The 16,079-nt window shown below is 39.5% G+C and overlaps 1 protein-coding gene across 1 annotated transcript in view; it reads right to left on the bottom strand.

Annotated features, from left to right (window-relative positions):
• Positions 1 to 15,538: 15,538 nt before the first annotated feature.
• The window catches only part of Msn (moesin), a 67,967-nt gene continuing 67,426 nt past the window's right edge, over positions 15,539 to 16,079 (bottom strand). The window contains exon 13 of the mRNA NM_030863.2: positions 15,539 to 15,967. Coding sequence (NP_110490.2) covers positions 15,803 to 15,967 — 165 coding nt within the window. The 3' untranslated portion in view covers positions 15,539 to 15,802. The remainder of the gene's footprint in view (positions 15,968 to 16,079) is intronic.

Here is a 16,079-nt window from a genome sequence, read left to right as displayed (position 1 = left end):
CTATTCTCTTCTATGCCAGTCACAACTATCCCTTGGCCAGAATACCAGGGGACAAGCAATCCCTCTAGCAAAGACGAAAATGGTTGCAGTGTCATGTCTAATTTATTTACTTATAATGACAAACATTTGGCACAAAGTGTTTCAAACAGTGTTGTCTATTCTGGGGATGGTAGCACACACCAGGTGAAATACAGGTGAAAGTGGGAAAGGAAGGAAGAACAGGAATTCAAGGTAGCACTCATATAGTTAGCTACATAAAGATCAAAAACAAAAAGAAGCAGCTCTGGCAGAGACTGCTTTGCCTTTAGAATCCATGGCAACCACCTAGGATTTTCCTCTAGTTGTCTATGAATATTGAAGAGAGCTGATGCTGGCAAAAGGGTAGTCTGGATAGCTTTGGGGCTAGTAATCTTCTGCTTAAACCAGCAATGGGATCAAGTCTAAAGGGTGTTATTTAATGAGTAAAATTTCCATATTGCCAGTATCTCCATTTATCTATAGGAAAAAGAACATCATGGGTATATCCAGTAAGAATTCAAAGAACTTAACACAAATGTCAGTATTGCTTTTATTTTAAAGACTTGTTTATCTATTATATATAAATACGTTGTAGATGTCTTCAGACACACCAGAAGTGGGTATAGATCTCATTACAGATGGTTGTGAGCCACCATGTGGTTGCTGGGATTTGAACTCAGGGCCTCTGGAAGAGCAGTCAGTGCTCTTAACCACTGAGCCATCTCTCCAGCCAACCCGTATTGCTTTAACAGTAGTTAATGCTTGCCTCATTTCTCAGAGGGGGGAGGGAGTTGGCTCCCCCTTATGTATCTCATTATTATAAAATCTACAGAGCATGACTATTTCTGAAACACTTTTCAACAGATTTAATAATGCTGTTTTTAAATAGATATTGACAATTTTTCCAGTCCAATTTGTAACTGAAAGGACTTTAGAGTTCATTTGGTCTAAGGTTTCTATTTCCTAGGAAAGGAAACAGGCCCAGAGTAGAAAAAGTTAAAAACCTTATCAGTGACAAAATATGCTCTGGAAAACAGTTGTCTGCACTCCAGACATCTAGTCAGAGACAGGAGGATGCCAGAATTTGAGGCCAGCCTAGTCTAGAGCAAGTTCCAGAACAACCAACACTACACAGATAAATGTTTTCTCAAACATCCCCCCAATAAAAAAGACAGTTTCCAGGGATCCCTGGTTTCATATCTCAGTTCTTGCTATTTCCAAACTGTGTTAGTTTAAGCAATCTATGTATGAACTTGAATTTCTTACCTTGTAATAGGAACAACACTGCTCTCTGCCATCTGGAACAGTTTTAAATATTAAATGAGTTAACATGAAAGACCCCCTAGGTGCAAGTAGTGGTGCATGCCTGTAATCCTAACACTCAGAAAGCTGGGGCAAGTGGATCATGAGTTTGAGGTGAGCCTGAGCTGCACAGTTAACTCAAGGCAATATTACAAAGCCTTATGTTAAAGAACAGCCTCTGACACAGTAACCTGCATTTTCTTGTTGCTATGATTACATACAGTTCACTTTAACCAGTGACATGTGGAAAATCAGACAGAGCTAGAAGGTCGCTGAAATTTCAACATAATCACTGATGAGTCTTTGATATTGGGTAGGATACCTTACTTCCCTGTGCCTTCTCATCTATAAATGAAGATAATTATTAAGAGATAGTAAATTATAACTCCTCCTTGTAAAATAGCAAGTAGCACAAAGGTAAGGTGAATAATAGTTATATATAGCATGGTACCTGAATGGAAATAAGGATTACATTCAATTCAAAAAAAAAAAAAGGTTTGTATGGTTAGATGTTGTTTTCTTTTTCCACAGAGTGAGGAAGTATAGAACATAGGACATCAAACCAGGGATATCCAATTCCCATTATCAGCCCTTTTATCTTTCTCTCTTTTTAAATATTTATTTGTCTCTCACACAATACATCCCAATATATGTTTTGGTAATAATCTATACTCACCTCCCCTCTCAAACTCTTAACTCCAGCACATCTCCCTACTTCCATATCCTCCTTTTAAAAATAATCCAATGGATCCAATGAGTGCTGGCCATTTGCACACACGTGTGGAGCTGTCCATGGAGCATGGCCAAACTACTAGCAGCCATATTTCAAGATAAAAGTGGCAATCCCTTTCCCAATTGCTATCACTGACAATAGCTCCGCAGCCAGGAGTGGCATTTAAGAAGCCAACAGTCAATGTCGGCGTTCTTGTTGGCTTAATCTAGTATAAGTCTTGTACAGGTTACCATGGCTGTGCAGTGTACATACAGACATGTTGCATTCAGAGAACAACATTTCAGAGCTTCCGTCCTTGTCGTCCAGATCTTATATTCGTTTGGTTCCTTCTTTCATGATGTTCCCTTAAGTGGCAGAATATCATGTAGATGTTTCAACTATGGATGAACACTCATAGCCACTAACCCTCGCCACTTGGACCAGTTATGTGTTTCATCATTACCCACTACCCATTTCTTTTTGCCATATTTACTTTAAATCTGAAGTATACCTTGAGGATATTGGACATTTTGCTTATATATCTATACTTAATCATATATTAAAGAAACCTCTTTCTTGGTTGAGCGGTGTGCAGAGAGTAGAGTGGAAGACTAAATACTAAGTGTTCTAAATCAACCCTGCTGTGGGATCCAATAAACATTTCATGATTCAAGTAGTTTCTCCTAGGCAAGGAGCCACGTTCCAAGAAGACCAAACTCTGTTCACCTACAGTGTTCATCTGCCTTTCCTCAAACTGCACTAGCCAAATACAAATTTTAAGTGAAAGAATATAATTGTGTATGCAAATGTAGCCTCCTGACAAGCCACCTGCTCCCAACCACTGTAACTAGATTTCCTGCTTCTAGGTCTTTTGCATAATAGAAATTCTAAAATCCCCAATAAACTTGGTAAAAAGGACTAAAAAATTTAATCATGGTCACTTACCTATAGCTCTCATTGCCCCAAATCTCAAAACACCTGTGAGTATATCATGCTATCTCCTGACAGTCATATCTTGAACAAATTGTCAATTTGTGCTGTTTGCCTTGTTATTCAGTAACTTTGGTTTGGACTGAATACATAAGTCTTTTTGCACTAATAAGGTTAGATTGCCCTACATCCTTCCCTGGGCTAAAATTACTTCTTACCTTTTGTATTTTCCATTTTCACAAGGATATTATTTTAAAAGAATGGTTATAATTTAAGCCATTCATGTAATTTTTCTTTGTTTGGGCATTAGTCATAGCAATACAAAATTTTCTTGAGTACACCAAAGTAATTTCTAATTATTATCTATGTGTGATATTTTTAGCCTTACAAGCAAAATATATACCCATACAGCATGATTACAGTCTTTAACTACTAATGGAGTCATTATTTTTGTCTCTTTAAAATATAGTAGCAATAGATTGCATATTTACTCAGAATGATTCTAGCGTAATTATGGGTGTGCTTTAAGCTTACTATGAATGATAAATCAATCAGAGAATATCTTTAAGAATATTCATACTCTTCTCAGAAAAAAAAAACTTTCCTCATATGAACCAGCTCTTGGACAACATAATTGTCAAAAATCCTATTGGGATCTATGACCTGAGCCTGTGGTGTTATGTATTCTGGCCTGGAGAAAGCAGGGCCCAACTTCAAGCCTGTTATGTTTGCTTTTGTCAACACATCTCACAGATACAGGAACACAGAAACTTACTGTGATGGTGAAGGTAGACTCTACTGTGTTAGAGAAGAAACAAAATCTAAAGCAACTACATACTGCAGCCTTCAGTGGTATTTCCCATCAAGTATTATAGTATGACAAACAGAAGCTGAGGTCTGGAGAGATGGCTCAGTGGTTAAGAGCACTGGCTGCTCTTCCAGGGATCCTGAGTTCAATTCCCAGCACCAACATGGCAGCTCACAACTGTCTATAACTCCTGTTCCAAGGGATCTGACACCCTTATCCAGACATACATGCAGGCAAAGCACCAATTTACATAAAATAAAAATAAATTAAATACTATTAAAAAAACAGAGGCTGGTTTCATCCACAAGATAATCTGATGTTCTTCTTAGGAATACTTCTGTTCCAAACCAAAGAAGTCGTCCAGGTTATCTGCATATCTCTCTCTATCTCTCTCTATCTCTCTCTATCTCTCTCTATCTCTCTCTATCTCTCTCTATCACACATACACACATACACACACAGAGAGAGAGAGAGAGAGAGAGAGAGAGAGAGAATCCCTAGAAAATAATTGGGTGTGTCCAAAACCTTTAACTAGTTCTTATAAAATCCAGCAAAGGTGACCTGGTGCCATGCATACTTTGAACAATATGAGACATCAAATTTATGAGAGAAAAGAATAAACTGAGTGTGTGCTAGATTCTCCTATATGGTGAATTGAACATAAAATGTCCCCTATGTCCATATCTTTGAACCTGAAATGATGATGATGCTGGGGAACGTGGTGACTCCTTTGGACATGGGACCCAGCTTGCAGATACAAGGATATAGATACGGGATTAGAGGATTAAAGCCGGCTCCATTCTGGACTGTAATCTCTGATTCCTGGTAGGCTGAGATGTAGCACATCACCCTACAACCCATAACCACTAGATGGAGCCCAAGTCCCCACATCTCCTCCATTGATCCTAAATCCTTCCTCCATTAAGTTGCTTCTTGTAAGACATTTGAAGACAGTAATAAGAAAAGGAGCTGATGTGTCATATTTCCAGTTTGTCCCCATAGACTTATGAAAGCAAATTTCCAGAGATATCTATACTTTAATTGAATTCTGTTCCATCAATCTCATCAAAATATTCATGTTGTCTGTCTGAATATGCAAATTACCCAGATAAATGGATTGTGGGCAATAGATACACACAATATAGCTATATGTATTTATACATTTGCTCTGTACCTATTTGATCAATATACTTCATTTTTTAATCATTGTTACACCTAGATGTAATGTCTATTTTGTATATCTATTGCCCACAATCCATTTATCTAGGTAATTTGCACAAAGCAAAATTGTGTAATGTATTATTTGGCACATCAGCCTATATTATTTTCCTTGTTTGTCAGACAAATTTAGCATTGGTTTCTCTTGCATTTACTTTTAATTACTCCACTTTTCCCCATCCTCCTCCCAGCCTTTCCCAAGCCCCCTCTTGCCAACTCCTTCCATGTTCTAACTCTGTCATATCACTGGCCTCTCTCTCTCTCTCTCTCTCTCTCTCTCTCTCTCTCTCTCTCTCTCTCTCTCTGTGTGTGTGTGTGTGTGTGTGTGTGTGTGTGTGTGTGTGTGTGTGTGTGTGTGTGTGTGTGTGCATGCGTGCATACAAATATACAACCTGCTGGGTCTACATTTGTTTGTGTGTATATGGTTTCAAAGCTGTTCATTTATTTTGGACAATCAATTAGGGGGCTCATCCCTAAGAAGGGCTAACACTTTCTTAGCAATCATTACTTGTTTGTAGTTCCTTGTTCAGAGGCAGGACCTCAAAAGATAGCTCACCCCATCCCCTCCTCAATGTTAATATATCTATTAATATGCCAACGTTCCGAACTTTTTGATGCAGACATTTCTATGAGAGACTGTTTCATGGTGTATTTCCTGGAATTCTAGCTTTTACAGTCTTTCTGCCCCTTCTTCCATGAAGTTCCCTGAACCATAGATGCACACACAAGCTATGGTGTAAATGTACACATTGGGACTGCAATTGCTATTGTCCACTGATCTCTGCATTGTGTGCATTTGTGGTTTTCTGTGATGGTCTCCATTGTCTGTGAAGAGAAACGTCTTTGATGAGGGGGTCGTAGCTACCCTTATCTATAGTGGTAAGGACAAGATTTAGAATGTACTTAGGAACTATGCTAATCTAGCAAAATGTTAGTAATAGATTCTCTTTTAATGTCCATGACCAGAAAAATGGCTAGGTTTCTAGTACCAGGATGGTAAATATTACTAGGTTTCTAGTACTAGCTAGCACCACCATGTGAGTGCCACTTACTGTGCCTGTCTGTCTACCTTGCCATGCTGATCACTGTTGTGCTTCATGGCTGTCACAGCTTCCCTCCATTGACAGTTTACACATATTTTTCTGAAACTATGAAAGCAGAAAGAAGCTTTCAGGTTTTAGCCAACTCCAGTCATCTGAGTCCTGTGTCGTAAGTGTGCAGTGTCCTCATCAATAATAGTTTACCTTCAAGCTCTGCTAGCCAACCAAGAGCAAAAGCCATAGTCTGTATTGTTTTGGGTGTCCCTTGGACTGCTTACACTGACTAGTCTAAAAGAGATTTCTTGTACTGGGATTCTTGTTAGTCTATGGTTCCTATGGGGAGCATTGTCGGTCCTAGCTGCATAACTTGCGTGTGCATAAATGTATGGTTTATGATTTTACATAAATATTAAAAAAGGTTCCTTGAGGCATTATCAAGCAGCATTGCTGATATTTCTCCCTCCTTACTCCTCCATCTGTGCTGACCTCCCTCCCCACTACCCAATTAGAATCCCCCTAACAGTTTTTCCTTTTCCTGCTCATATCACCTGTATCCTGCTATTCCCCTCCCAACCCTTCCCCATGTATGGTCCCTTCATACTTCTTGCTTTCTGTGGTCATTCCATGTTCTATATTCACATCTGGAGATTTGGGGATAGGAACTAGAGATGAGAGAGAACACGTAGCATTTGTCTTTCTGGATCTGTGTTATCTCATAATCTTGTCTATGTCCGTCTTTTTACCTGTACATCTCATGATTTCACTTTTCTTCCCAGATGAATAGTATCCCACTGTGTATATGTACCACATTTCAACTATCCATTTATCTGTTGAGGGATATTCAGACTGTTTTCACCCCCTAGCTATTATGAAAGGCAGAAATGAACATGGTTGGGCAAGTATCTATGCAGACAGATGACATCCTTTACATATATTCCAAGGAGTCGTATTGGTGGGGCATGTGGTAGATTTACTTTTACTTTTATTTCTTCATTCTCCATACTGATATCCAGAGTCGCTCACCAATTTGCATTCCCACCAACAGAAAGTGAGTGTTCCTCTCTCCCAGAAAAACACATCTACAATTGATGTCAATTGCTTTGTTAATCTTAGCCATTCTGACTAAGGTGAGATGAAATCTCAAGGTCATTTTAATCTTCAGTTCACTAATTGCCAAGGATGGTGAACAACTTTTGATGTATTCCTTAAACCACTGTTATTTCTTCCATTGAACTCTCTGTTTAGATTCTCAGCCCATTGCTTTTTTAAATTGGACCATTCATTCCCTTAATTCTCTCTGTTTTGTGAGTTCTCTGCATATTCAGGATATTAATCTTCTGTTGGAAGTATATCTGGCATTGATTTTTCTTCCATTCTGTAGGTTTCCTCCTCAATAGATTGTTTCCCTGCCTGTACAGAAACTTTTTAGTTTTATGAGTTCCCACTTGTCAATCATTGGCCTTAATCCCTGATCAAATGGATCAAAAGTCCTTTTCTGCACCTGAATTTTATAAGCTGCTGTCTGTGATCAAACGAGAGAACAGAAAATTATGAATTTGTACTGTCGTTTGTTACATAATTTATGAATATTCTTTGTTTCCACATGTGGTAGCAAGTTGCTGCTGGGGTGACACTTTTGAAACACTTTATATTTACTTTTACTCTTAAAGTAGTATAAAATGGTAGGCTTCACTATAGAATTTTCAAACAATAAATTTGTTCTAGTTGAATCTTCTTCCCCCTCATGATGTTCAACTCTCTTTCTGCCCCTTACAGTCTCCCATTACCAGTCTCTTTTAGCTCTCATGTCACCTGCGATCTTTCACATATTTCCGTTCCTCTGCACATCTTTTTATTCTCTTTTGGTGTCCTTTCTAGTTCTTTAGGCCTTACCAACAACATTTATACACATTTATAGAATATTACACACACACACACACACACACACACACACACACACAGTCTTCATATGAGATACAATGCAGATTTTTGTCTGGGACTTGGTTACCTTCTTTAACACGGTACTTTTGTGATCCATAAATTTTCCAGCAAATTTCATAATTTCAGTTTTCTTTACCTTAGAATACAATTGCCTTGCATATATGGATGTAAGCATTTCTATGTGGTAGGGCATGGAGTTCTTTGGACATAGTCTTCAGGGCTTGTATAGCTGGGAGATACACATACACACACACACACACACACACACACACACACACAGTAGTTGTAGTTCTGTTTTTAATATTTGGAGAAAACGCCATACTGACTTCCATAGTGGATATACTAGCTTAAACTCCCAACAGTGATGATGATCAGGGCTTCCTATCCCTCACATTCTTGCCGGCATTTGTTGTCAGTTTTCTTGATAATAGCTAAATGAGCTGAAATAGTGTCCTGGTATCCTTTTGTCAACTCAACTCAAGCTACAGTTATCTGGAAAGTAGATCCTCAATTAAGGAACTGTCCCTGCCAGATTTCCTCTTCTTATTCAAGTTGATAAATATTTCATATTTTGTCCACTTTGGTTATAACACTACTACTATTAATATTTCATATAAGTTTTACAGTGGTGAAATTTAAAGCTAAAACTTTGTACATGATAGGCAAGCAATTTTTGTGCGTAATTTTATTATTGACATATATTTTCACTTCTCTTGAATATATACTCTGGAACTGCCAGGCTATATGGTAACTATAACTTTTGAAGGTTCAGGGAATAAAATCAAAGTTCTCATACATGCTATGGAAATTTTCTATCATTATGCCACATTTTCACTCCCTATATTGTTTTTAAGGAACTGCCAACCTGTTTTCTAAAGTGATGACATCATTTTACATTAAGAAAAAAATAGTATATGATGATATTTTTATTGTTGTTTGTTGAGACAGGGTTTTAGGATGTAGCCCTGACTGGCCTGAACTCACCCTGATCCACATAGCTATGCCTCTCTAGTGCTGGTACTAAAGGGATGCACAATCACTCCTGGCTCAAGGATTTAATCTCTCTGCAATATATTCAACATTTATTACGATAGGGAGTCTATAATAATTCTGTGAACGGAGAGCTCGAGTTATGATGTGGACAACAGGGTACCATAAGAAGGACGGGGACTGTTCATTACTACCATCTCAAATGCAGGGAAGTGCTTCTTCCTGACTTCGGGATGGAATATAAAGATACGACTGCATGGGCACCTCAAGTAAAAGTAGAGTAGGCGTGGCGTAACAACAGACATTGTGATTAAGTTTGGTAAAGGAGCACTAACTCCAAGGTTTAGGCAACATTGTAAGAAGATACAGCAATGAAACAAGTTCTAAGTGGATCTCTGGCCAGCAGCTTCATGAACATAGAAGGGTCCCTTCTCTCTCTAGAACTCCACCTACACAAGCTTTGGTTTACTCTAGTCCCTGCAACAGTGGTTTTACAACCCTGCCTTGCTTTATAGTGCAAGTGAACTGTGAACCTATGAGTCTCCTGCCTTAGCCTCCTGAGATTTCTGGGACGTGCTACCATAACCAGCTTGGAACATGCTCTACCCAGCATCTATTTCAAATGTCCCAAATGATTATGATACACTATCAGAAATAAGGGTACTAAATATTTTCCAACTGTTTCAGTGACAGACATCTTCTTTTAAAGTGTGTATTGCATTCAACATACTAAACTTTTATCTATACTTATAGCATACAATGACCCACACTAAGAATTGTTTCTTATTGCTCCTTTTCATTCAACCTCTCCAACCTAAACCACATGTGCTCTAGAGTATCATATTAATAGAATAATAACTGAACGGCAGCTACTGAGGAGTCATTTTCCTTCCGGTAACAGGCAGTGGGGTTGCAAGCATTGCAGATTCTTAATGTTAGTGAAGAAATATTGAGGGCTGAGTGTTAGTGGGTGGCCCACTGTATCCGGTGGCCACGGATGCAGGACCTGTAGGTGTATGGCTAAGCGCCCCCTAAACAGGTACCCTGTGGGAAGAACCTGCTTCCTGCCTGGAAAGTACAGGGTAGTGATGGGTATGTCTCAAGCCTGAAGCCCTGAGCCGTGCCTTCAGGCTGTGAAGATGACAGACAGATCTTTCTTATAATCCTATTCAAGACTGCACACATGAACTAGAAATGAAAGATTTACACAGGAGTATGCCTGGGAGATAAAGGAATCAGTATAATCAGGCTTCCCCTTGAAATGATTTAAGTTTTCCCAGGCATGTGGATTTCATTGACTTCAGGTGATGTATATTTCGAATTCCTCAGAGAATTGCTTTGGTTGAGTCAGGCACCCAGACGCAAGAGTTTTTAAATTCTAGGGCACATTGGTTAACTTGGCCTCTCTTGATTCCCCATGCTTTGATTGTTTGCTGATAGAAAACAGATGCACGATCCTGCCCACTCCAACCTCACCCCCTCATTTTTGTTTATGCGTGGTCATTTCTCATTCTAAACGGCAATGAAACCTCATGTTGCAATTTCTGAAATTTATGAGTGACATTTCTTTCTCTGTCACTGCTGCACCCCCAATTTACTATTCAAAATCTGAGTATCAAGTCATTGACAGTTGATTAAAGTGTGCTTATGGGCATGAGGACAGATGGAGGAATGACATCATGGCTCCCACTTCCCCATCTTCCAGATGGCACTTTCTAAGGAGAGATACCAGCATTCTCTTAGGCACAGCTCCTCGCTTGCTCTCTGCTTGGAAGCAGCTCTGTTTCCCTTAGATGTAGACAATGAGGCTGGCTTCCTCCGTTCACTTGGGGATGCTGAGGCATTTTCAGAATTTCTTGTTGAAATTAAAACTTCCAGCATTAACTACACTTCCTGCTTCAAAAATTTTAATTAGACACAGCAAGAGAGCAGCCTTCTGACTTAGAGTTCTGACCTATTTTTGCATGAAATGACTCATTGTTGGGATTGTATTGAATGTTGGATTTCTGTTCTGTGTTTATTACCCGTGCTGGATTTGTCTTCTGACAATTAAATGCAAATGAGTCACATGCTCTAATACTGCCGCAAGGCTTTACCTGGATTACCAGGACTCTGTCAAAAATAAAATGTGTATGTGCTATACTTTTAAAATAGAACCTGATGTTTAAAGCAAAAGAGAAGTATACCATAGAGTCTATTTTATATTTTCCTTGTTTTACAAAACATAACATCTGTGAGTTCACCTACATGTATGTTTCAGTAGTCCATTCATTTATATTCCTGAGTAACTTATCACTGTATAACACTGGGATGTGTTTGTTCTCTTCATCCAAGTTTGAGATGTTTCCAGATGGACATTATTGTACATAATATTGCCACGGCATTCAGCAGATACAAGCAGTCACCGTTTATCAACACAGTGTAGAAAATAACAGGCTTCATTATGACATTTTTACATATGGAGTTGGACTTTGTCCATGTTCACCCTCCCTCCTTCCTTCCCCTCTCCCACTCATTAAAAAAAACCTAACTCATATCAGAGACTCATATGCAGTTGTAAGAAATAATAAAAAGAGCTAGGGGTGGCTCAGTGTGTTAAGAGTACTTTCAGCTTTTGCAGAGGACCCAGGTTCAGGTCTCAGTTCCCACATGACAGCTCACGATCTTCTGTGACTTCAGTTTCAAGGCATCTGACACTCATTTCTGCTCTCTAAGTGCATAGATATAAATGAAGGCAAAACATTCATATATAGACAATAAAATTATCTTTTAAAAATGAAAATGACAAAGACACTAAGTACATAGATACGTGACTAGAGCCCATCTGGTCGGGGCATCTTTCACATTATCATGAATCACTGCCCAGATAATAACATCGAGACAGTTATGATATAAAATACAATAAACAGAATGTGCTCCTCTGATAGCCACACTCATTTCTCACACAAGCTCTATTCTGCACACTTTTAACCCTCTTCCTTTTTTCTGCTTTTTTATTTTTGTTTATTTCAGGAAAAGTCTGAGATGAGACTGAAACTCACTGTTTAACCAAGGCTGACCTCCAATGCAATTATTACAGTGCTGTAGCTCCATGGTCAGCTTCTCTCCCTTATTCCTTAACTAGGGAGATCCATCGCCCTATTCTTTATTTCTGCAACACTGTCATTCATAGAGTGAAAAAAAAGCTTTTGAAAATGTAAAACAGTGTGAAATAGTAACTTGGAGTAACACTAATGCCACCCTGATATGACCGCTCACATTTGTAATAACGGTACAAGAGTGCCATAAATTGGAGGCCTGCCTGGTCTACATAGTAAATTCCAGGATAATCTGGGCTCTGGTTTGAAAGCCTGTCTCAAACAAAACAATGAATCAAAATAAACAAAATACCTAAATCTATTATCTACTTTGGGGGGAAGTTTGCAGAGGTCAAATTCCTTGGTTCCTGCTCCACCTTCAGCCAGCAACAGAGCATCTTTAGTTTCTCTAGACCTCCCCCTGAATCTTTTAAGGGGCCTTTTTATGGCACTATAGAATGATCTGGATATTACACCATCACCTGTAATCTACCTCAAAAGCCTCAACCTAGCCACACTCAGGTAGTGATTTTATTTATATTGTTTCTTGAGCCCTAGAAGTTGATTCCTAGAACTCATTGTGTAGCCCCAGATTGTCAAGAGTGTGTGATCTTTCCGCCTATGTCTCCTGAGTAGCTAGGATTACAAGTCTGTGCCACTGGACCTAGTTCCTTTTTTGGGGGAAATTTGTTTGTTTGTTTGTTTGATATTTTGCGACAGTACAAAGTAGCCCAGGCTGGCCTTAAACTCCAAACATAGTTGATACTTTGTCTCAAAAGCTAAAAATCTTGTTTGAAAAATTAATCTCTAAAGGATTATGTTTAGCAGAAAAGTGGCCAAAGGACTGTTCTGAGAATTTCATGTGTATGTGTGATAATCTAGTTTTCCTTCCAAAATTTTCGCTTCCCATAAAGGGAATAAGGTGGGGATGTCAGGTCCAAGAAATAGAAAGTTGTTATGTTGATCTCAATTTCCTCATCTGCAAAATGAAGATAACCACATCTAAGCTAAAGAATTTACATACATACTTTATAAACTTCAAAGTGCCACATATACGATCGGCCCTCATTTCACACAGCACCCTCCATTGCCTTCTGTAATAGGACCCAAGATAGTTCCCCTGTCTTTTATTGGCAGTACACTAAAGGAAGGGTTGTAGGGAATAAAATGAGTCAGAGGTCTTCCAGACAAGGAAGCAAACAGGAGCTGACCCTCCCAGGCCTATGCCAGAGACAAGGGACCTCACTGTGTCTGATGGCATATGCTTATACTCTCAGCACTGAGGAGGAAAAAGCAAGAGAAATTTCAAGTTAAAGTCATCCTGGGTTACTCGGCTTCTAAGCTCAAATGCCAAGAAAATCTAACAGTATCAACTGGTTAATGCAAGTCCCTGAGCCATACCAAAATGCTGGCTTGTGAGCCTTACCCTTTAATACAGTGGTTTTCAACCTATGGCCCTTTAATTCAGTTCCTCACATTGTTGTGACCAACCAACCATTCAATTGTTTTCACTGTTACTTTGTAACTGTAATATTGCTACTGTGATGAACCATAATGTAAAGGGTTTTGGAGATCAAGGTTTGCCAAATAGGTCATGACCCACGGGTTGACAACCACTGCTTTAACACCTGTGCTATTACTCCAACACATACCAGAAATCATGACATAAAGCAGAAAAAAAAAAGGAATAGCCCAGTCGGTTCTATCACACTTGAAACCTCAGAACTTAATCTGGTGGTGTTTAAAGTCATTCCTTCCTATTAAAATTGAGGACGATTATATTCCTTTTTCCACTAGAACTTAAATCAAGGTAAACTGAAATCAAAGATAGGCAGCCTATAGACTAGGAATTACAGTGAAATATACAGAAAGACTGAGTCATAGTGAAGTTTTCCTAAATTTTATTGGCACTGAAATAGAACACAGATTGAGCATAAACCCCTCCAAAACAATTATTTAAAAAACAAAAATACACAAAAAACCTGAATATAAACCCTAACCTTCTCCCCAGCCTCTGTGGGAGTTGGTTATTGCCCTTAATGCAGCTAGATTGCCCCCACAATTCCAGGTTTGAATTTAGCCAATATAGGACAGCTCACCGAGTGTCAATATAATTCACAGCAATGCATATAAGATTCCCCAAGGTTAAGTAAAAGGGGTATGGGCTGAGGGAGGCTCTAGGCTAGGGATACTGCATGGAGGAACAAGATAGCCTTTTGGGAACTAAACCCTGGGGAAAAGGCAGACAGGAACAATAAAACCAAATACTAAGTACATTTTAAGTGGATTGTATGACCTATAGTAACAGGTAAATCACTAATACTGAAATCTTCTTACATAATGTTTTTGGCAAAATATCATTTTTAATATAGTATATTCTTCTCAGATGTGGGGTGAGGGTAGTAAAAAATAATGAAGCTAAAATGATCCTGTCCCAAGACTAATATCTCTAACAGTGCATTAGCAAAAAAGTAGAGACCAATATTGTTAGGTATCACTAGAATATATAATACTGGTAAAAATTAAAAGAGCACACATGTGACACAAAGAGGGAGCAGCTGCTCCTAAGTGAAGAAAAGGGCGTGGGGCTGTGAAGGGACAAGGCCAGAATACCCAGCAGCTTTCTGTGTGCATCTGCAAGGGGCAGCATGAGTGATGAGACCTGGGTTAGAGATTTGTCGGAAGCAGGGCCCACTCACCACTCTGCACTGGGTAAGATGAGGAAGAACTGACTGCTGGGTGGCAAGGGCTATTCTTACTCATCATCATATTGTGTAGCTATGAAGGAGGAACAGTGGTCCAATTATCTCCAGGGTAAGTAGTTTAGAAGTCCTGGCAGGGAAAATACTAAAGTCAGGTTTAATTGTTTCTTCCTTTGTGGCAACAAGTTTAGATGTGACTGGCTAAGTTGGAGGGTACTCATCCTCTCTGTCATAGCTGGAAGGGATCTGGAGAGGGTAGGGACAGATTTAGAGAAGGACCCAAGAACCTGCACTAACATGGGCAGGAGTAGCCCTGACCATAGATCTCACTCAAGAGAAGAAAGGCTCCCATGATGCACTGGGGCAGAAGCTTTTTAGGTTGTTAGTGAATCTCTTGAATGCACTGTTTCCTTTATCCCTTCATCCCTCCTTGATTAGAAACTAAGTCCCTAAACACAGAGACAAAGTCCACTGGGACTGAATTTGTAATAGGTACAACATGGGAGGTAGAAGAAATAAGAATGACTAAACATCTCTTTTACCCTCCCATCATTAGAAAGCCTAAAGGGATAGACATTGAGAGGCCAAATCATAAGTCAGCTGACATACTAAATGATAAAGCCAAGGCCCTACTTCTGTCCCTAAACCACACAATACCCCACCCTTGCAAATCACAGGACTGGAAAGAAAAAGGCAAGGGGTGGGAGCTCACCTACTTCACACTTGAGTCCCAGAGGACAAGAGCAAGTGTATATAGGAGGGGCTACTTGTCAAACCAAAAGGGAATGAGCCTCTGAGCTGGGGAAATGGTCTATTCTAGAGAGCTATGTTGAATGAGTGTGACAAAGAAGGAAGAGGAGGTTCCATTGGCACCACAGTGGGCCATTTGTTTGCCCAAGGATATGAATAGGGAAACTAAATTTGGTCCCATGGCTATACTGAATGTTTGGTATGGCTCCAAGGCTTTTCTAGTTAGTGGCTCCAGCACAGTGTTAGTTAGGCAAAACTATAGGAGTGTGGGGGACAAGGAAGAAGGAGGAGGGGTCCCTAACGGCTGCCGCCCACTACATGGACTCAAATTCATCAATGCGCTGTTTGGTATTGCCCTGCCGGATCTGGCGCAGGGTCTTGTATTTGTCTCGTCCCAGTCGCATGTTCTCAGCATGGATCATGTCATTGGTAGTCTTCTTGGACTCATCTCGGGCATTGGCCAGCTCTGAAGTAAGGGCCTGTGAAGATGCAAAATGAGTCAGGGGTCAGTGGCTTCCTATCTTTTTAATTCTGCTTCTTTGAGCAGATTTTTCTTCATTTTTATTTTTCTTCTCTTTCCTAGCCATATAA

Source organism: Rattus norvegicus, chromosome X (genome assembly GCF_036323735.1).
Source record: "Rattus norvegicus strain BN/NHsdMcwi chromosome X, GRCr8, whole genome shotgun sequence".
In the NCBI taxonomy this organism is placed as follows: domain Eukaryota; kingdom Metazoa; phylum Chordata; class Mammalia; order Rodentia; family Muridae; genus Rattus; species Rattus norvegicus.
Note: the sequence above shows the minus strand (reverse complement) of the source record. Positions and strands in the feature narration are given on the sequence as shown.